Below are 17,756 nucleotides of genomic sequence, written 5' to 3'. Positions count from 1 at the left end.
GAATTCATTGAATAATTTGTGCGAAAATAAATTGACGCCAACAAGTAATCGAAATAACACTTTTATTGATTTCTCAAATAAACATAAACAACTGAATGGGGATTTACTGGAATAGCAACAACGGAAATAAACTAAAAATGGTTCACTAAAATATTCTAATCTGCTATCTCTCCATTCCCCACGGCTACGTCAGGTGGGGCTTCTTCCTCCTCGGAATCCTCCTCCGGCACATCCGGGTCTAAAAACTCTGCCAGCTGCATCTGCAGGTCTTGATTCTCCGATTCTAATTCAGCAATCTGTTCCCTATGAGTCAGAATCTTCCCTATCGCGTTGTCCAACTCATTCTTTGCACGCGCGCAGTTTGCTTGATCCTTCTGGATGAGTGCCTTTTCTCTTGCCTTCCTTTCGTCTATCTCCTTTGATAGCCTTTGGTTATTTTCTGACAATTGCATGACCACCTTCCAGGACTCTTCCATTCTCTCCTTATCTCTTACCCGTGCGTGACGAGCTTCAGCCAATTCTACGGTACGTCGGTCCAACAAATTATCAAAATTTCAATATTAAGCATGTTGAATCAAATACTAACACAAATACGAATATAGCACTGAAAATCATCTCATTTTCTATGGTTTTTACTGATCAGTCCCCTATATGTTACTCCTCTAAGGGGCGAGGCCAAAGGAACGGTTATTATAACCCACCGCATCAGGGCCTAAACAAAGTATATCAAAGTTCGGAATTTCCTTTACCATTTCTAAATCGAGTCATTACAGTGCATTTCAAAAAAATTCAAACATGCTTTCACATATTTAACTGATATCGAACAAAGAACAATTCAAGGGATTTCAATACCAAATGGAAATGAATATATCACGCCGACCGAATTTTCAAAGTCATGTTTAATTTATTTTCGAAACATATTATGCCCACTTAAAAAGAAATAAGTGTGCCAAATAAAATAGTATCAAGAACCCACTTACAAAGAAAGATATATAGCAAAAGCCCACTTACCGTATTCTGACTGCTCAAGGAAACGTAAACGTGAACGGTGAGATTGCGGCAGAGCTTTGTTACTAGAGGGCGAAGAGCTTCGAGAATACGGTGCTGCTAGAGAGGATTTCGAGAATTTGGATGTGCAAGTTTCGAATGAGGAGCCTTCCTTTTTATAGGCACGAATAATCTGCTACAAGGTAAGCTCTGAAGTCGCTCTACGAATGACGCTGCGTTGATGGCTCCACGAATGACGCTGATGGCTTAATCAATGGGTGATTGCACTAACCTCTCCCGGATGAATGTGGCCACTTTTTGGTTCAAGGTGTTCACTCGAGATTTATGCTGAAATGGAGTGATTTTGGCTGTATGAGTTCCTCCACAATTGGTGCACTTCCACAGTGCATGGTCTTCACACCTATTTTGTAACCTTTTAGAATCCAAGAAACCATAGCCATGATACCCTCTTTTGTAACCTTTTAGAATCCAAGAAACCATAGCCATGATACCCTGTTTACTAATCCTTTTAGAATCCAAGAAAATCTCATTTATGCTTGTTGATCTGGTGCAATGTGTTGTTCCTTTAAGTACAAACAGGAAGAAAACATAGGACCAAAATGGCTTTCATTTTCGGGTTCAAAAATATTAATTGTGGAGATGTCATGTGATCCTCGGTATCAATATTGTCTAAAAATTTAGGAATTAGTCTCAATCAGGTCTATCATAGCATTAGCAGTTGGGCTTCTATGTTTTTGTATTTTATTGGGAACCATGCTTTTAAATGGATGAATGAGAATGACTTGAACCGTCTTTCATTATACTAATATGTACGTATTATGTGTTTGTATAATTTAAAATTATTAAATAGTGATTAATATAAATAGTAATATGATTTCGATATAATTTGGTCATACCAATATGGGGTTATGGCTTAATATATAGTATATATATGATAATTAGTAGAACAAATCAGCAATCCTTTCATAGTCTATATAAATTATTTGGTCTCAATAATTATCATTGACAAAAACTTGTGTGAGACGGTCTCACATGTCTATGCTAAGAGTATTACTTTTTATTGTGAATATCGGTAGTGTTGACCCGTCTCACAGATAAAGATTCGTGAGACCGTCTCACAAAAAGACCTGCTCATTATAATTTATGCCAATTGATTAAATTGAATAGATTAAAGTTCTGACAAAAAACCTAATTATTTTTAGTAATTGATAAATCAAGAGAACCATATAGTAACTAATTTTCGTTTTCGTGATATACAAATTTTTCTTTCTCAAAATACACGTTCCCATGGTATTATTATTTTTATGGGAAGAATAAAGTAAAAACTCAATTACATTTAAATAGGGGGGAAATTAATTTAATATATGATGTAATAGTTACGAGGTGTAGAATAACCACTTTGAATTGATGTCGTGATTATTAACCATATTACCCCTAATTTAAAAATTAAAAATTATTATAAAGTTCAAAGAGTAGGTCTCTTGTGAGACGGTCTCACGAATCTTTATCTGTGAGACGGGTCAACCCTACCGATATTCACAATAAAAGGTAATACTCTTAGCATAAAAAGTAATACTTTTTCATTGATGACCAAATAAGAGATCCGTCTCACAAAATACGATCCGCGAGACCGTCTCACACAAGTTTTTGTCAAGTTCAAAAATAGCAAATAATTATTTTAATTAATTATTAGAAAATATTATAAAAATTCATCTTTAATATTCTTAATTTTAGTACAATCTATAATTTTTTTCATTCAAAATTACTTGATATAAAATCATATTGTACACAAAAAAAATCATTTATATGCATTCAGTGTGTGTATGATTCACACACACACGCATCTAAAATATTTTATACCTGTATGAGAGCTTTAGACAACTAATTTTGGTATTTTTGGTGTAACGTATTGTATCTACTTTAAATAATATTTTAAATTTATAAAAGTATTGATCTATCTATATGGTTAAATTTTTAGGACAAAAACTTGTGTGAGACAGTCTCACGAGTCGTATTTTGTGAGACATATATTTATTTGGGTTATCCATGAGAAAGTATTACTTCTTATGCTAAAAATATTACTTTTTATTGTGAATATCGGTAGTATTCACCCATCTCACAGATAAAGATTTGTGAAATCGTCTCATAAGATATCTATCCAATTTTTAGATATCAATCATATTTTAAATTAAAAATATGCATGATCAATGACAAATATTCTAATTATGCGTGCACCAAGATATTAGTATATTATAAAGCTTGAGTTCCTTGTAGAGTCGTACTAATTACTTTTTGTCTTCGGAAAATATACCAAATATTCTTTCCCAAAACAATTCTTTTCCAAAATACAATTATTATTTATAATATTTTTTAAAAAAATAAAAATTCAAATTTTATCTTTCAACAAAAAAAGTACTCTACATAATTCACCCAAAAATATATTATAAAACTAAAATTTTACATTAAATTTAATTTACTTGCATGGGTCACAAAATAACACACTATAAATTTTATTTATTTATTAAAAAATTATTATAAAACATTATAAATTTTAAAAATAACATAAAATTATCTAAATTAAATAATTATTGAATTATTTTTATATATGCTCTAGATTATTTTTAAAAAATACTTAATATATATATATATATATACAAAAAAATTCTCGACACAAATAAAATAATTAAAAATATTATCTCCAACCAGATCGGATTGATTGAAAGTGTGAAAATACACATATTTTGTTCACAAGTGAAATATTTGCCGACAAAAGGCATGAGAAACTGCATTATTGGGAGTCAACAGGATAAAACATGCTATAAATTCAGGCAGACATTGGCTGTAATGCTGTGGATTTTCTGAATAAACTAATACATTCTTCACATGGTTGCAAAAGGGACTGTGTTGTTTTAATTATGTGCATGGCAGGATTGATAATGTAACATGGGACACACAATCAAGTGCATCTACCACAGCTAAATTTAAAATCCAACGACTCTTATTATATCTAAAGTTATGGTTATCTTAACGTCGTAACTTCAATATTTTAAAATATATAACAATTCAAACACTATCTTCGATCTCTCTTCTGCTATTGTTTCTCAACAAGTTCATATGATCACTCGGACTCGAAATATGTATATCGACTATATTACAATGTTAAGATACTTGATTGAGTTCAATCTTGAATTTTTCATTATTCACCTAGTGATACTACATATGCATACGTAGTATCGCGTATTTGCAGTTTAATCAAAAGTTATAGCTACTACAATGATGCAAGTATAATCTTTAAAACCGTACATAAGCCCAAACGCCAGGCTCTATTCAATTATTGGACTGAACGTTTGCTGTTTTATTAAAAGCTATAGCTGGTGGTAACGGTGTAACTATAATATTTAAATTATACAACAACCTAAATATCATGTTTCAATTACTCTTCTAACATGTCCAACATATTGGGAGAAATGAAAAAGGAGAACACTTGTATTTGGGGAAGGAACTAAATAAATGATACTTTTATTATTGAAGAGGAATAAAATTATATTTTTAATCGTGCAATCACATGGTTGTATACGAATTAAACTGAGTCGAATATGAAAAAATGTAAGAGTAATGTGAGGCTCGGTAACCTAAATTACGTTTAATTATAAAAAAATAATGATTTACTTAAATCTGCAGCGTAAAAAGGATTTAAAATATTTTAAAATGGATCACATTGCTCGGAAAAATTTCAACACGACCTAATTAGATATATTCAAGCTCGAATCAAAGTTTGAATAGTTTAATTTTTTTTTATCATATCCGGTTTGAACTGAAGCTCGAGTTCGACTAGAAAAATTCAAATATGCTTGTGAACTATTCGAACTTGCTCGAAAATTAATACTTGAAAGATTCGAAATATATTTATTTAATACAAAATTCTATTATATAAATAAAACAGTAAAGTTCGCCAATGGATCGCTAATTATCGATCAAAATAATTTGAGCTCGGGTTTGACTATAAAAAAGGTCAAACATGTTCGATTTTGATTAGAATCTGATAAATATTACTAATTCGTTTTCAATATTTTTCGAGCCACATCAAAAAGTTTTATATTTATCACACCTAGTTTTACTATAATGAAAGATTTTGAAAATAATTTGAATCCATAATTGAAAATGCTTTTACAAGTATATATATATTTTGTATGCACAGTATCACACACCAATCATCTATATTGTCTATTTCTTGATTTATATCCATGAATTTGGATTTTCTTCAAGATCCCATCAAATTAAAGGGCCCCTCTCCATTTATTCAGGCACCCTTCCTTCTCCTGTTCCTATTTAATTTCCCTTCCTTATACTGATCAAGAACTCAGACCAAACCTCGACTTGTCTTTCAAACCCTACAATTCACAAAATATCTGCAAATTTTTCTCATTTTTTTGGTTTCATTTTTTCTGCCATTTTTCTTACAGAATCTCTTCTGTTTTTCGTTTCTTGCATCGAATCACAAGAATGGCAATTCCTGTAATAACCCTAACTCCTTCCAACGGCAGCAATGCCAGAAGGGGTGCTTCCTTCTCCTCGTACTTGAATGAAAACGAGGAAAACTACGTGCTTACGTTATCAGGAAGAAAGAAGGCAGAAGACAAAGAAATCGATGTATTCGATGCCCATAAATACTTCAATGAAGGGACGAATCAAACTTGTAAAATCGTGAAGAAAGAACTACCCTATGTTAATCAGGGCAAGAAAGATGACCCGTTCGAATTTCTCTCTGTGAAAACTCGACGGTGGACGTCTTTCCCGAGCACACGTTCCGAGTCGAGCTGTAAATCGAGTTGCAATAGCCGGAGCAGGCTGATGCACTGTGTTTCAAGAAACCAGCAGCCTGGAAAGATGAACAAGAGGATTACTTTTCTTGATATTATTAGCTGTTCTTGCATTGGCAAGGATTCTAATGATATTCGTGATTGTGTGGTGGAAAATTGGAATTCAAGAACAGAAGAGAAAATCAGGGATCAGGGCGTGAAGAACTCGGAATCAGGGCGTAATTTTGTAAAATCTGATGAGCCTGGATTCAGGTTGAACTCAGATAGCCATTTCAGCTTCCCTGTTTTCAACCCGAATCCAGGAAATCATGACGAAGAAGGTAATAACAAGAGGAAATCCCTGGAAGTGTTTGGTTCTCGGGAACTCGATGACAGGATATACTCTAGGGGCCTGGAGAAAAAAATTAACATGTTTGCATGGAATGCGACTTCTCCAGGTAGAGTTGAGAACCAGATAAAAATCCCTCCAATTTCCGGAGCAATAGACTTCGATGAAACTCTTCCTGAAAGCGATCACCGTGATGCGAGTTCGGAGACGTTTGAAATCGAGAGCATGCCCAAAAATAACGGCCTTATTCTTTCCAGGCAAGGATCAGATTCCCCTTCTGGCCAAAACGATTACGCACCAAGCGAAGCAAGCGTCGAGTGGAGCGTGATCACCACCAGTGCGGCGGACTTTTCCGCCCTGTCGGATTCGGATGATGCGAAATCCACCATCAGTACGACTCATAAAATCAGCAAGAAAATGAAAAATTCATCGGCCAACGTTGTTATGCCGAAAGTTGGATCCAGTTTTCTGTCGGGGTGTAAGAATCAGAAAGCTGTTAGAGTGGCAGAAAATGTGCATAAACCTAATACAAAGGCATATTCCAATGCGAGATCATTGCAAAAATCTCCAGTTTCAAGATTTAACGGGGAGAATAAGGAGGTGGGTTTCAGCGCCAAAATCAGGCAGCCATCATTTGACGGGCAAAAGTTATGTCGATCACAATCTGGAGATGCAAAAAATCTTTTATACATCATGTAAAATGTTTATATTTGTCTATGCTGTTTGTTTAATCAATTGTTAAAATAGCAACAATGATATTGTATAATAATGGGAAAATTGCAAGTTTTTGTTTAATATAATATATATCGTCAAATTTCAATTTCAGTGTACAATTTTTGTTTTTAGTCATGACATATGATGTCCACAATGTTCACATATCGATACGTGTTCCTGGGAAAAAGGGAACTAAAATTCGAAGATAAATGATTGAAAAGAAAAATGATTTTTTTGTCCAATTATTTGTTAAATTTTGAGTTTTGATTTACTAATTTTTTATAGTTTGGTTTTGTTGCAATAATTTTTAATATAATGTTATTTTGATTTAATTGTTGATGTGACATCGAAAAATTATAATATCACACTCGACATGCTGTTGAAAATTAATAGTTTGTCAGATGTCACATCATTAATTGAAACAAAATAGTCAAAAGTTTAAAAATAAACAAAATACCAAAAATCAAATTTTAAAACTTTATAGATCAGAACCCAAAATTAGACATGTTAATAAACAAAAAAAGAAGAAGCATATTTCGAACTAAAATTTGATAACATATACGACTAAAATAAAAAAAAAAAAATCAAAAAACATGATTAAAATGGCAAGTTTCCTTTTAGTACTAATCTTTTAGCAGCATCTATATGGCTTATCATAGGCCAAATCACAATTCTAAAATTTCCTGTTCCAACTTGAGCACGTTCGGTTCCAATTCCATATGATTCTGTCACGTGAATAAACTAATTTGAGTCGAACTTTAGTATTCTTTTCCTCTAAATTCTGACTACCAAGAACGATCAAGAAAAGAAGAGAATGCAATTTCTAGGTTATTTTAAAAATCTAACTAATTAAATTTAATATTATAACTATTATAATAGTTATATTATAAAGTACTATTAAAATTTCATTTTCTACTGAGATCTTGCTTTACGAGTTTACGACTTCAAAATAGGATAAACTGAACTTGACCTCACTTGGTAAAATTATTTCAGACAAATTAATCAAGATTTTTAAATGAGTTAGAAATTCTATACATATAAATATGAATTTGTTAGAACATTATTTTTGTGAAAGTTAATAAGAAAACATATTTTTTTTAACTAATTTGTTCAATTTTGGATTTCAGTCTACTACGTTTTCAAAATTTGGTTTTCCTACGTTAACTTTTAATTTTCACTTATTTTTGTTCAATTGCTGATGTGACATGTGAAAACGTCGACATTTCATAGAAAAATGTCTAACATGATATCGAAAACTGCTGATTGTCAGATGTTACGTCAACAATTATGCCAAAATATTCTAAAATCAAAACTTAATAGAGCAAAATTAGACCGAAAAAAATCATTTTCCAAAAAAGAAAAAAAATCATCTTTGAACTAATAATTTTCTACAAACACATAGTACACGCACTCGACTGCTATAACGACCTTTGCACTGTAGCTGTAGATATATATGTACCGATCCATCTTATTATTAATGAAATGGACCCCTCGCTTCCGCACAACAGGACACAACGCCTCATGGCATGAGAAGCTCAAGACCAGCAGCAACACATCAACTGTAATAAATTCATTTATGCAGAAAAAAGGAAGATAATAAGTATGGGGAAAGTTGCTGGAATCTCTCCCCCCAAAAAAAAAAAGGTTGGTTGACAATATATAATTTATTTTACTCCATCGCACCACTAAAATTTCTTGATTGGCCCTTTATAATTATGATAAAATTACAATTAAAAATAAAATAAATAAACAGATGAACAAATATCAGTGCAACAACTAAGTTAGTAAGGAGCCGTGGGCGGCCGAGTTAGACGATGGAGAAAGCACTTATACGGGAGAAATGTGGAGGTGTCCATGTCACGCTCCGAGACTCGAGATTGATACCGACGTTGTTTAACAATCACACAATCGAAAGAACAAGCATTTGTAGCACAGTGTAAACCGAAACCAGTTTATAAATCATAATTCAAACGAAATAACATTATCTTACAACTCAAAACGAAACAGTAAATAATGCGGAAACATCTTACAATTTATTTAATCATAAAATTCGAAATTTAATTTATTATTGGTCTTGCACATCACCAGGCCCAAAAGTGTTCCGATTCCTCCTCCTCGAGTTCCTCCTCGGATTTCTCTGGGAAATGTTGTAAGAGGGTGAGTATTTTGGGAATACTCAGCAAGTGAGGGCGAATCGAGCATAATAATACAACATGCATAATTTCAAAATTTAAACATTTAACCCATGACTTGCAAACATAATTCATAGCACATGCATAACATTGACCAGCACTGAGATTCATCTACTTTCTATGGTTTACTGATATCAGTCCCTAATTTTTACTCTTCTAAGGGGACGAGGCCGTATAGCGGTTATATCCCCCACCGCGTAAGGGTACGTCATGGTTGGGATTCTCATCCATATACAGTTGACTCCTCACAGTGTTTAAAACCGTGTGACAACTAACACAAGAAAAAAAAACGAAATTTGTACTCGACTATTTTTGAAAACCGAACACATGCATAATTCGAAAATGTAACTTTAAAACAGCCCACTTACCGTGTTTTTAATTGCTAAAAGCGTAGGTGCTCGGCTTCGTGAAGTGGATCGTTCTTTGTTCTTCACTCGGGCGGCACTTCGGCTCGATTTTTAGGCTAAATTTGAGACGATTTTTGTGCAGAGTTTTGTCTAGGACAAGCTGCTGGAATTCTCGAAACTATGCATCAAGGATTTCGAAATTGTGGTGTAGAGAATGGCTAGGCTTGATGCGGTATTTACAGGGGAAAGGATGATGCTAAACAAAGTAGTCAAATCACTTCCATAAATGGCCTCCAAATCTTACGGTTGACCCCAGGAATTACATCCCAAGCAAGGTTTATTTAGCTACCAAATTGAGAGTTAATTCCTTAATCTCATAGGTAAGGTGGCTAGATCCAACGATTTTGGAGCAAAATTTGATGATTTACTTCCAATCAATCTTGTAAGCCTCCTAGGATCTAAGCATCAACATATTTAGGCATAAATATTGTAGAAATTTCGATGCCTAAATTCCTTGTATATTTTCTCCCAATATAACCCAACCCAATCCGATCATTTTTTTCGAGTCAGCTATCGGGTCCAACCCGATCTGACTCGAACCCGAAAACCCCAACCCCAAACCTGATTTTTTTCGGATTGAACTGTGTCAAGTCGGTGAATCGTGTCTGATTTTAACACTTCTATGTCTGGGTAGTTCAGATTAGATTAGATGTAGATAGAAAATACATCATCTTTTCACTGTATAAAAACGAAGAGAGAGTTCACTCAACTTTAACCCACGAACCGTATATGTATATGGGAAGCCTCGGGATATGTGCTTTTAATATAAAATAATTTTCTTTATAAGTATTTGTGTGAAATCTAATTATGTTTTGGGATTTTGTATTAAAGTTATTGTTTTAATTTCTAATTTTGTCGAGTTTTTCTTTCTTAAAAAATAACGGGGACAATGGGAAACATTTGAAAGGTGTGTGTAAATTATTTTGCCATAGTATGTGATTATTGTTCGATTAAGTGGTAGTTCCACCACTACTCCAATTGCATCTCCCACACAGTGTTTTTAAAAACGGTGAACAATAGGCATACGCCCGCTCATCGTCTGCAACCTAAGTGCTTAGGCGGTCGTCTACACGGTTTTTTTCTCCAAATATATATGTTTTTTTTGTTTATCTTCTTATTTCTCCAATAATTCATCTCTATTGAATTCAGACTAAAATCAATAACAATTCTTCCTCTTTATACGGAACAAATTGATTGAAAAATACGTCAAACAATATTTTTTAAAAAAATTATATATATTGACGACTTCTGAAAATCAGGACGGTGAACTACTGCCCAATGACCAGACGCCGCCTAAGCGATCTTGGACGACACTAAGACATCATCTTTTAGAACACTGCTCAAAGATCACAATGTTTTCGGACCACAAACTCGGAAGTTGTCCAATTGCAAGATTCAAGACGCCTTTTCCCAAAGGGAAAAAGAAGATTCAAATACACAAAACTACAAGATATTTTTAGAAGGCTTGTTCCAGATTTCAATACAATGGGGGGTCAGCTTGAAAATCAATTATTGAAGTGAATCGATTTAATTAAATCCCAAGATTTCATTGTGGACTTACCCCGTTTTGTCTTTAATCAAGACAAAGCTATAGTCTACGAGTGGGCCTCTACGAAGAAGACGACGACCATCTGTGTTCAGCCCCACTGAATTAAACCCAAAAAAGAAACATTCGAGGTTAATCCATGTCTTCTACAAAATATACATACCGTTATATTTACACAAGTTAACGAAGCAACAAACTGAAATTCCCTTCATCGAAACAATCAAATGGATTTGAAATCTATTATTTCAAATATCTCAATCTCAATCCAAATACAATATTTCATCGTACATTTGTAAGGTGATACCAAGTAAAAGGACCATGTCTTGTGGGAAACACATTTTCTCATTGATGAACTTAATCTGCTATATACTCTGAAAAAGGTAGCCTTACATCAGACAGAACCGTATCGAAACTATAGTCACATTCAAGATTCAAATTAAAGTTTACAACTGGTAAAACTAAAGTTGGAATTTAACAGACGGTCATCGTGTGGCGCAGAGTCTAGCTGTCTCCAAGAAAAGCTTTCCACCTCGATCATTTATTTCAAACATTTCAACGGAAAAAAGGCGGAATACAATACATCAGATGTCGTGTAAGATGTATAGATATGCACAAAATCATAAAACATCCAATCATCGAATATGCTAAAAATGAGACAAAAACCTATACCGATACACACCAGTGGCCGGCAGTGGCTTATCTTTGTTAGTTTTCCTTGCCAACTTTTAAGGGCTGAGCTTCAAAACCCCCAGAAGATCTCTTCACGAGTGAATAAGGCATGTAAGTGCCGAGAATCCTATCCCACGTGACAAAGAATGGCTGCGAAAAGTTATACTTGTTGCCATATAACTGGTGGTGAATATCATGATAGGCGGAGTTGTTTCTAAAGAAAATGTGGAATAGATTTCCGGGTAGCCATAGCCCACAGTGATCATCAACTGTTTTGATGGTAGCAAACGAAAAGAAGAAGATGGAAGCTCGAGGAGACATGCCTGAGACCAGGAATGATAAAGCTCCACCGATTGTGTCAAGAAGAAGACCCTCCAAAGGGTGGTTGTACAAAGCTCCAAAAGCGTACGGGACAACAAGCCGGTGATGTTGAGAATGGATATGCCGGTACAAGAACTTGTTGTGGTGCATGTAACGATGCATGAAATATTGCCAGGTATCTAATACCACCATAGCGACAAAAAACTGTCGGGCAAGAACAATGAGGGAGGCATGTTGAGCTTGCGCAGCTTCATTGTCACTTCCAGTAACCTACATGACAAACATAGATACTATTTAGAAATACAGAGCGAAAGAATAATACATGTAGTTGAGCTAGAAAAGCTCAAGACATGGAACATAACTGGAAAATTATTGCTTCAAAAGCGAAGATATAGAAAATTCAAGACATCGCAAAAACATTTCCTGGCAGGAACCACCCTCCAGTATGTGTCTAAATATACAAACCTCCATAGAGACCAGCTCAGTCAAATAAATGAATAGAAATGCTTTAGATTATTTTCATCCATTTAAATTGTAACCAGTCAATATTTCCACCGAAACATTTGCTATGGAATCCACTACACAGCTTAACTTTTCACTAATGTTTCATGCAACTGTCATACAGAGCACCAAACTCATAATCAACTTGGACGCAATCTGTCACTATTCTCGACGCTAGCACGTGATTAAAGAAATTCATATGTACATCAGAATATTTACTGGATTGATGAATGGAACTATGGAAGTATATATTCTGGTTCCTAAGTTCCAGGTTTGGAGTGATGAAGTTTTGTGCCATCTTTTTTTCCTAACATATCATGGTTGAGGAAAAAATAAAAAATGGTTACTGCCATGGGAACGTGAATCCAACTCTTAAGGCGAGACTAAATGATATCTATGCCCTAAATGGACAAAGTCTAGTTGATCAACCCTTAAACAACTGTGCGCTACCCTGCGATGAAAAAGGGGAAATTTGAAGGTTTTGAGTCCTCACGAGAGAAGCAACTAAAAAAGGCAAGAAGTCAATTAGCACCACTCCTCTATTCAATAGAATAGGAATGCACTGATACTTGGTTTCCATCAACACTCCCATATTAGGATGTAAACGAAGCAGAAACGGCTTGGAAAGTTAGTTTTTATCAATACGGCTCTAATCCCACTGCTTTCAGACCAGCTCGTCTGTCTCCTTCTCACGAACGACTTTAAGCTTTAGGCCTTTAGCACACTTCATATTACCATAAAAGATTGGCAGACAGGGAGTTCTCAAAAACCTTATTTTCCTCCATCAGACTGGGAGTTCTCGAAAACCTCATTTTCCAAAATCAAAGATGTCAAAGACAAAATCTGAGAACTAAGACACTTATCCATGCCCCATGATCCATATAACGACCAGTAAATACGTCAAGATATGGATAACAGCTGAAACCTAAATTACATATTTGGAAATCAAATAACAAGGTTTGTTTTAGCCCTAACATCAAATAAGACAGGATGATGAACATTAAAATAGTCAGAAAACAACGAAACACAAACAAAAACGTGGGAAAAACTTTCTTAATAAATGTGACGTCTCAGGACACCTCCTGTTTTGATTTGGTATCTGAAGAATATATCAAGAAGAAACAATATATAATGACAATTTTTTCAGGGCGCCACTGATCCAACTCGTATATATAATGCTAAGAAGAAACAAATGACAATACATAATGCCAATTTTTCCAGGGCGTCACTAATCCAACTCACAAACGACAAGGATGCAAAATTAGATAATACCAAAAAGGAAATCCATCCATTTTTCAAACAATTACATACAATGAGCACTTTACAAACCATAGAACCGCCATAATAACAGTTATTTACGATCATAAACAGCACTTTCATGAAGTAAACCTCAACAAACTGTACATACATAAATACACATGCATCTATTTATCAATACCTGGTGTAAACCATACTTATTAAACATAAAATAATCAATTCAATTCAGAGTAACGAGCCCAAATAAATTTCTACATGCTCAAAACTCAACTACATCCATGCATCAACATAATACTCGAACCAATTCAAGAAAATAAAGAACAACTCACGGCAAAGAGAACGGTGGCCACAACTGCCTGAACAGCCTGCTGAAGAAGGACCCCTTTGAACACATCTTTCTTGGACGCCAAATTCTTCTCATCTTCATCTTTCCTCGTGTGCAGCCTGTAATTATCGAGGAATCCTAGCGTAATATAAATTCCTGAATAAACCCAGTACACAATTATCGGTACAAACGTGCCCAATATCTCATCCGAAACGTCCCAAACCTTTATAATCTCCATACCCAATTCGAAATTCTGCCTTCCCGGGAGAGATTACAAGTGGGATTTTGATTTTAAAAAACAGAATGCCGGATTCGTGTTGGATTATGAATTCGTCTGTTATCTATATTGGAGGATAAGAGAAAAAAAGAAGAAAAAGAAAATCAGAAAAAGAACCCTAGATCCAGACACAGCCTGGATCAAGTAATTGGCATAAAATGGGTTCGCTGGAAAAGTGAGAATCGAAACGGGATTCCAAATACGATTGGATTTTTAACAATTTTTTTATAAAATATCTTGATTTCGAGAAGGTTCAAAATTATTGGACTTTGTTCTTTGACTTTTTCCACGAAAGACAGCGGCCGGCTTAATATACTACGGTAAGTATTTATTCATATAAAGTATTTTCGAGTCATTTCTCAATAAATCAGAGTGGCGCAGCGGAAGCGTGGTGGGCCCATAACCCACAGGTCCCAGGATCGAAACCTGGCTCTGATATTCAGAAGAAGGCTTCCAACCACTACTTTTTGCTTTAAAAATTTCTCAACAAATCAAACCGTTGATTTGGATCAATTTTAGTTCGATCATTATGATTTGAATCGGTTTTAAAATTAATTTAAAACAAAAAATATCACTTTAAATCGTTTAGATTTTTTAAAAAATAAAACAAAAAAAATTTCATAATATTTTTCGGTTATATAAATATTTCATTTTTTTTTTCAAAATTGACATAATCAATAACCAGATTCTATCTTGATTTCTTGCATCTATTTTGGTACTCGATCTCGGCAGATGTCGCCCTTGTTCTCTACAGCTCTTCTGGCATGTTGATGAATTCTACCATTGTATCGAAAGTATGCGTGGTTCCTTAAAAATTACATCGTTTTTTCTAGGTTTCATTTGCTGTCAATGAGACAGAGAGGGTTAAAAGTAGAACTACTTCATCATTGACTTGCATTTCTATCTTTCATGTGAATAAGAAACGCGTGCTTGCCACTTTTTTTTTTAAAAAAAGAAAAAGTTTGAAAATACACGAATCATTTGGTCAAAACCAGAAGGACAATAAGCTCTTATAAGTTGTATTAGGAAAATTTTAGGCTCGAATTCTGTTATAAGCTCGAAAATTCTAAATATTTTTGCTTGATTTTGTTTCGAAAAATTCGATCATATTCGTGAATTATTCTAACTATTGTTCCAATATATATATATATATATATATATATATAGTATTAATAAAACTTCAAAGTTTACGAATTATCGAATAAAATAATTTTGACTCAACTTCAGTTCGAAGATAATTCGAGCTATATATAATTATATTATATTAATATAATATTAAAGCTTCATAGTTATCGAATAAAATAATTTTGACTCAAGTTCGGTTCGAATAAAATTCGAACATGTTTCAGTTCAATAACTCGGAATACAAATCGAATATTTATCGAGTCAGATTGAAAAATTTGCGAACCAACTCAATTTGTTTAGGGCCGTAAATAGGAATCTATAAGTTGTAAAATATTATGTTCGTAATAAGTAGTTAAAAGTCTATTTTGTGTTGAAAATAAAGAATTGTGTTGAAAATAAAGAGTTGAAATTATTGAATGATAAAAATAAGATTTGTAAATATTGAAAATTAGTGTGTGATGATGTATGTAATGATGTATTTATTTTTTGATTATTTCCAAAGAAATTCTATAAATATATCTCTCAATTTGTGAAGAAGAACACAATTGAGTGGAGAAAATTATAAAAGTGTGTAGTTTAATATATTTTGTGAGTTTGATATTTTTACTTTTTACCGTAAAGTTTTATTTTTAACAGTTTGCGATTTTTTCCAGTAAAACTATATTAAATCTCAGAGTTAAAATAACCAACGTGATACAATTTTTTGACCCATGCTATTCATACACAAGCCTACGTTCTGATAGTAATATACAATCACAGTTCTATAACAATTCAATTTTTCAATTGCAATAAGATCTATAATGTTTTATAAATCATTTAAAATTTAGAATTATATATTATTTAAGAAAACCTATGTCATACTTTTCTTCAAATAGCCCCCTTTATTTATTTATTTATTTTTTAACTTCCTATGTTATTCTGGACGAGAAAATCTCGGTAAGTTTTTGAAATTAATTAATTTAACCCATCAATTTAAATTTATATATATATTTTTTGAAATTAATTATTTTAACCCATCAATTTAAATATATATGTAAAGACCAGAAATCTTGCAACGGGAAGACCGGTATATGTCATAGAAAATTTCAGCTCATTTTGGCACAACGTTTTTGAGTTCCATGCAACCATAATCTTGGAAATTTGAATAATCATTTTCGCTCGTTATTGACTATTTATCACCATTTTAATTACTAATTTAAAGCACAATAAATCAATCATTAAACCACCTATATTAAGAGCAAAATAATGATAATTAAGAGGAGGTTAATGACCATGAATATGCATTTTAAATATGAGGTTAATGGTCATGAATAGGTGTCATTAAGAGGAGGTTAATGACCATGAATAATGACATTTAAGGTGAGATAAATGACAATGGAGTGACCCTTCACCTTACCCTTGGAGGCCTATATATAGATGCTCTGGTTTAGTGTAAAATCACACCAAAAATCTCCCCAAATCACTCATAAGTCTCGACTACTTCAAGAAAAGAGAAGATGCTACATTCGGCCATTGTATTGCTGTCAAAGTGCTGCCCAAATCGTTACCGAGGTGCTGCCCGTGTTCGACCCAAGTTTTACCCATGTATCGGTTAAGTTCGAATCATACATTTGAACCAAAAGTAAGTGGGCTTTTGCTATGTATTTCTTTGTAATTTAAACTTTGTATAAGTATTTCATGACATGCTTGTATGTGTGTCAAACCATTTTCGAAAAATGCTATTATACATTTCATACAATCTCGATCGATGAACGATATGTTTATTCTATTTCTGATGTTCTTTGATTCCGCTGAATTCATTCAAAAATCCTGATAAGTGTTGTTTGTTACATCTGATTCTATGTTGCACTCTTATGATTCGAGTGGGATATGGAACGACGATTGTAAATTCTGTATGGCCCCCATCAGTGGGTAAAAAACTGTGTTCTGGCCCCCATCAGTGGGTATAAAACTGTGTTCTGTATGGTCCCCATCAGTGGGTATAAAACTGTATTTTGACCTCACCCCTTAGAGGACTAACATATGAGGGACAATTTGACCATAGAAAACGAGATGAATAACATTGTTTTCGTTTGTTCTGATTCGTTTTGTTCTGAATTGTCTGATAATCTTTGTTTCGCATTTCGATTCCGATTTTGATCTGATATGAGATACTACGTTTTGAAAATCAGTTTGCAATATGGGATTTAAATTATATTTATATGTATTTGTGGCAATCGATCGGCCTCCACTTGCTGAGTGTTTCCCAAAACACTTACCCCTTACA

The 17,756-nt window shown here is 33.7% G+C and overlaps 2 protein-coding genes across 2 annotated transcripts; one reads left to right on the top strand and one right to left on the bottom strand.

Annotated features, from left to right (window-relative positions):
• The first annotated feature begins 5,511 nt into the window (after positions 1–5,511).
• LOC142521987 (protein PHYTOCHROME KINASE SUBSTRATE 1-like) lies at positions 5,512–6,855 on the top strand. Its single transcript, XM_075625162.1, has one exon. It carries the CDS (start codon positions 5,512–5,514, stop codon positions 6,853–6,855), a length of 1,344 nt encoding a protein of 447 aa, XP_075481277.1.
• A 4,373-nt stretch (positions 6,856–11,228) lies between these two features.
• Positions 11,229–14,591, bottom strand: LOC142522387 (sphinganine C4-monooxygenase 1-like). Its single transcript, XM_075625754.1, has 2 exons — positions 14,093–14,591; positions 11,229–12,275 (listed from the first exon to the last, which is right to left on the bottom strand). Exons 1-2 carry the CDS (start codon positions 14,324–14,326, stop codon positions 11,721–11,723), a joined length of 789 nt encoding a protein of 262 aa, XP_075481869.1. The 5' UTR covers positions 14,327–14,591; the 3' UTR covers positions 11,229–11,720.
• Positions 14,592–17,756: the final 3,165 nt, after the last annotated feature.

This window comes from Primulina tabacum, chromosome 13, assembly GCF_025594145.1.
Source record: "Primulina tabacum isolate GXHZ01 chromosome 13, ASM2559414v2, whole genome shotgun sequence".
Taxonomy (NCBI): Eukaryota; Viridiplantae; Streptophyta; class Magnoliopsida; order Lamiales; family Gesneriaceae; genus Primulina; species Primulina tabacum.
This window is presented reverse-complemented; position numbering and strand designations above follow the sequence as displayed.

Excerpts from the sequence above, each read along its gene's own strand:
- LOC142521987 (XM_075625162.1), top strand. The coding sequence starts at position 5,512 with ATGGCAATTCCTGTAATAACCCTAACTCCTTCCAACGGCAGCAATGCC.
- LOC142522387 (XM_075625754.1), bottom strand. The coding sequence starts at position 14,326 with ATGGAGATTATAAAGGTTTGGGACGTTTCGGATGAGATATTGGGCACG. Across the intron at positions 12,276-14,092 it reads TGGCCACCGTTCTCTTTGCC|GTTACTGGAAGTGACAATGA; the intron begins GTGAGTTGTTCT and ends TTTGTCATGTAG.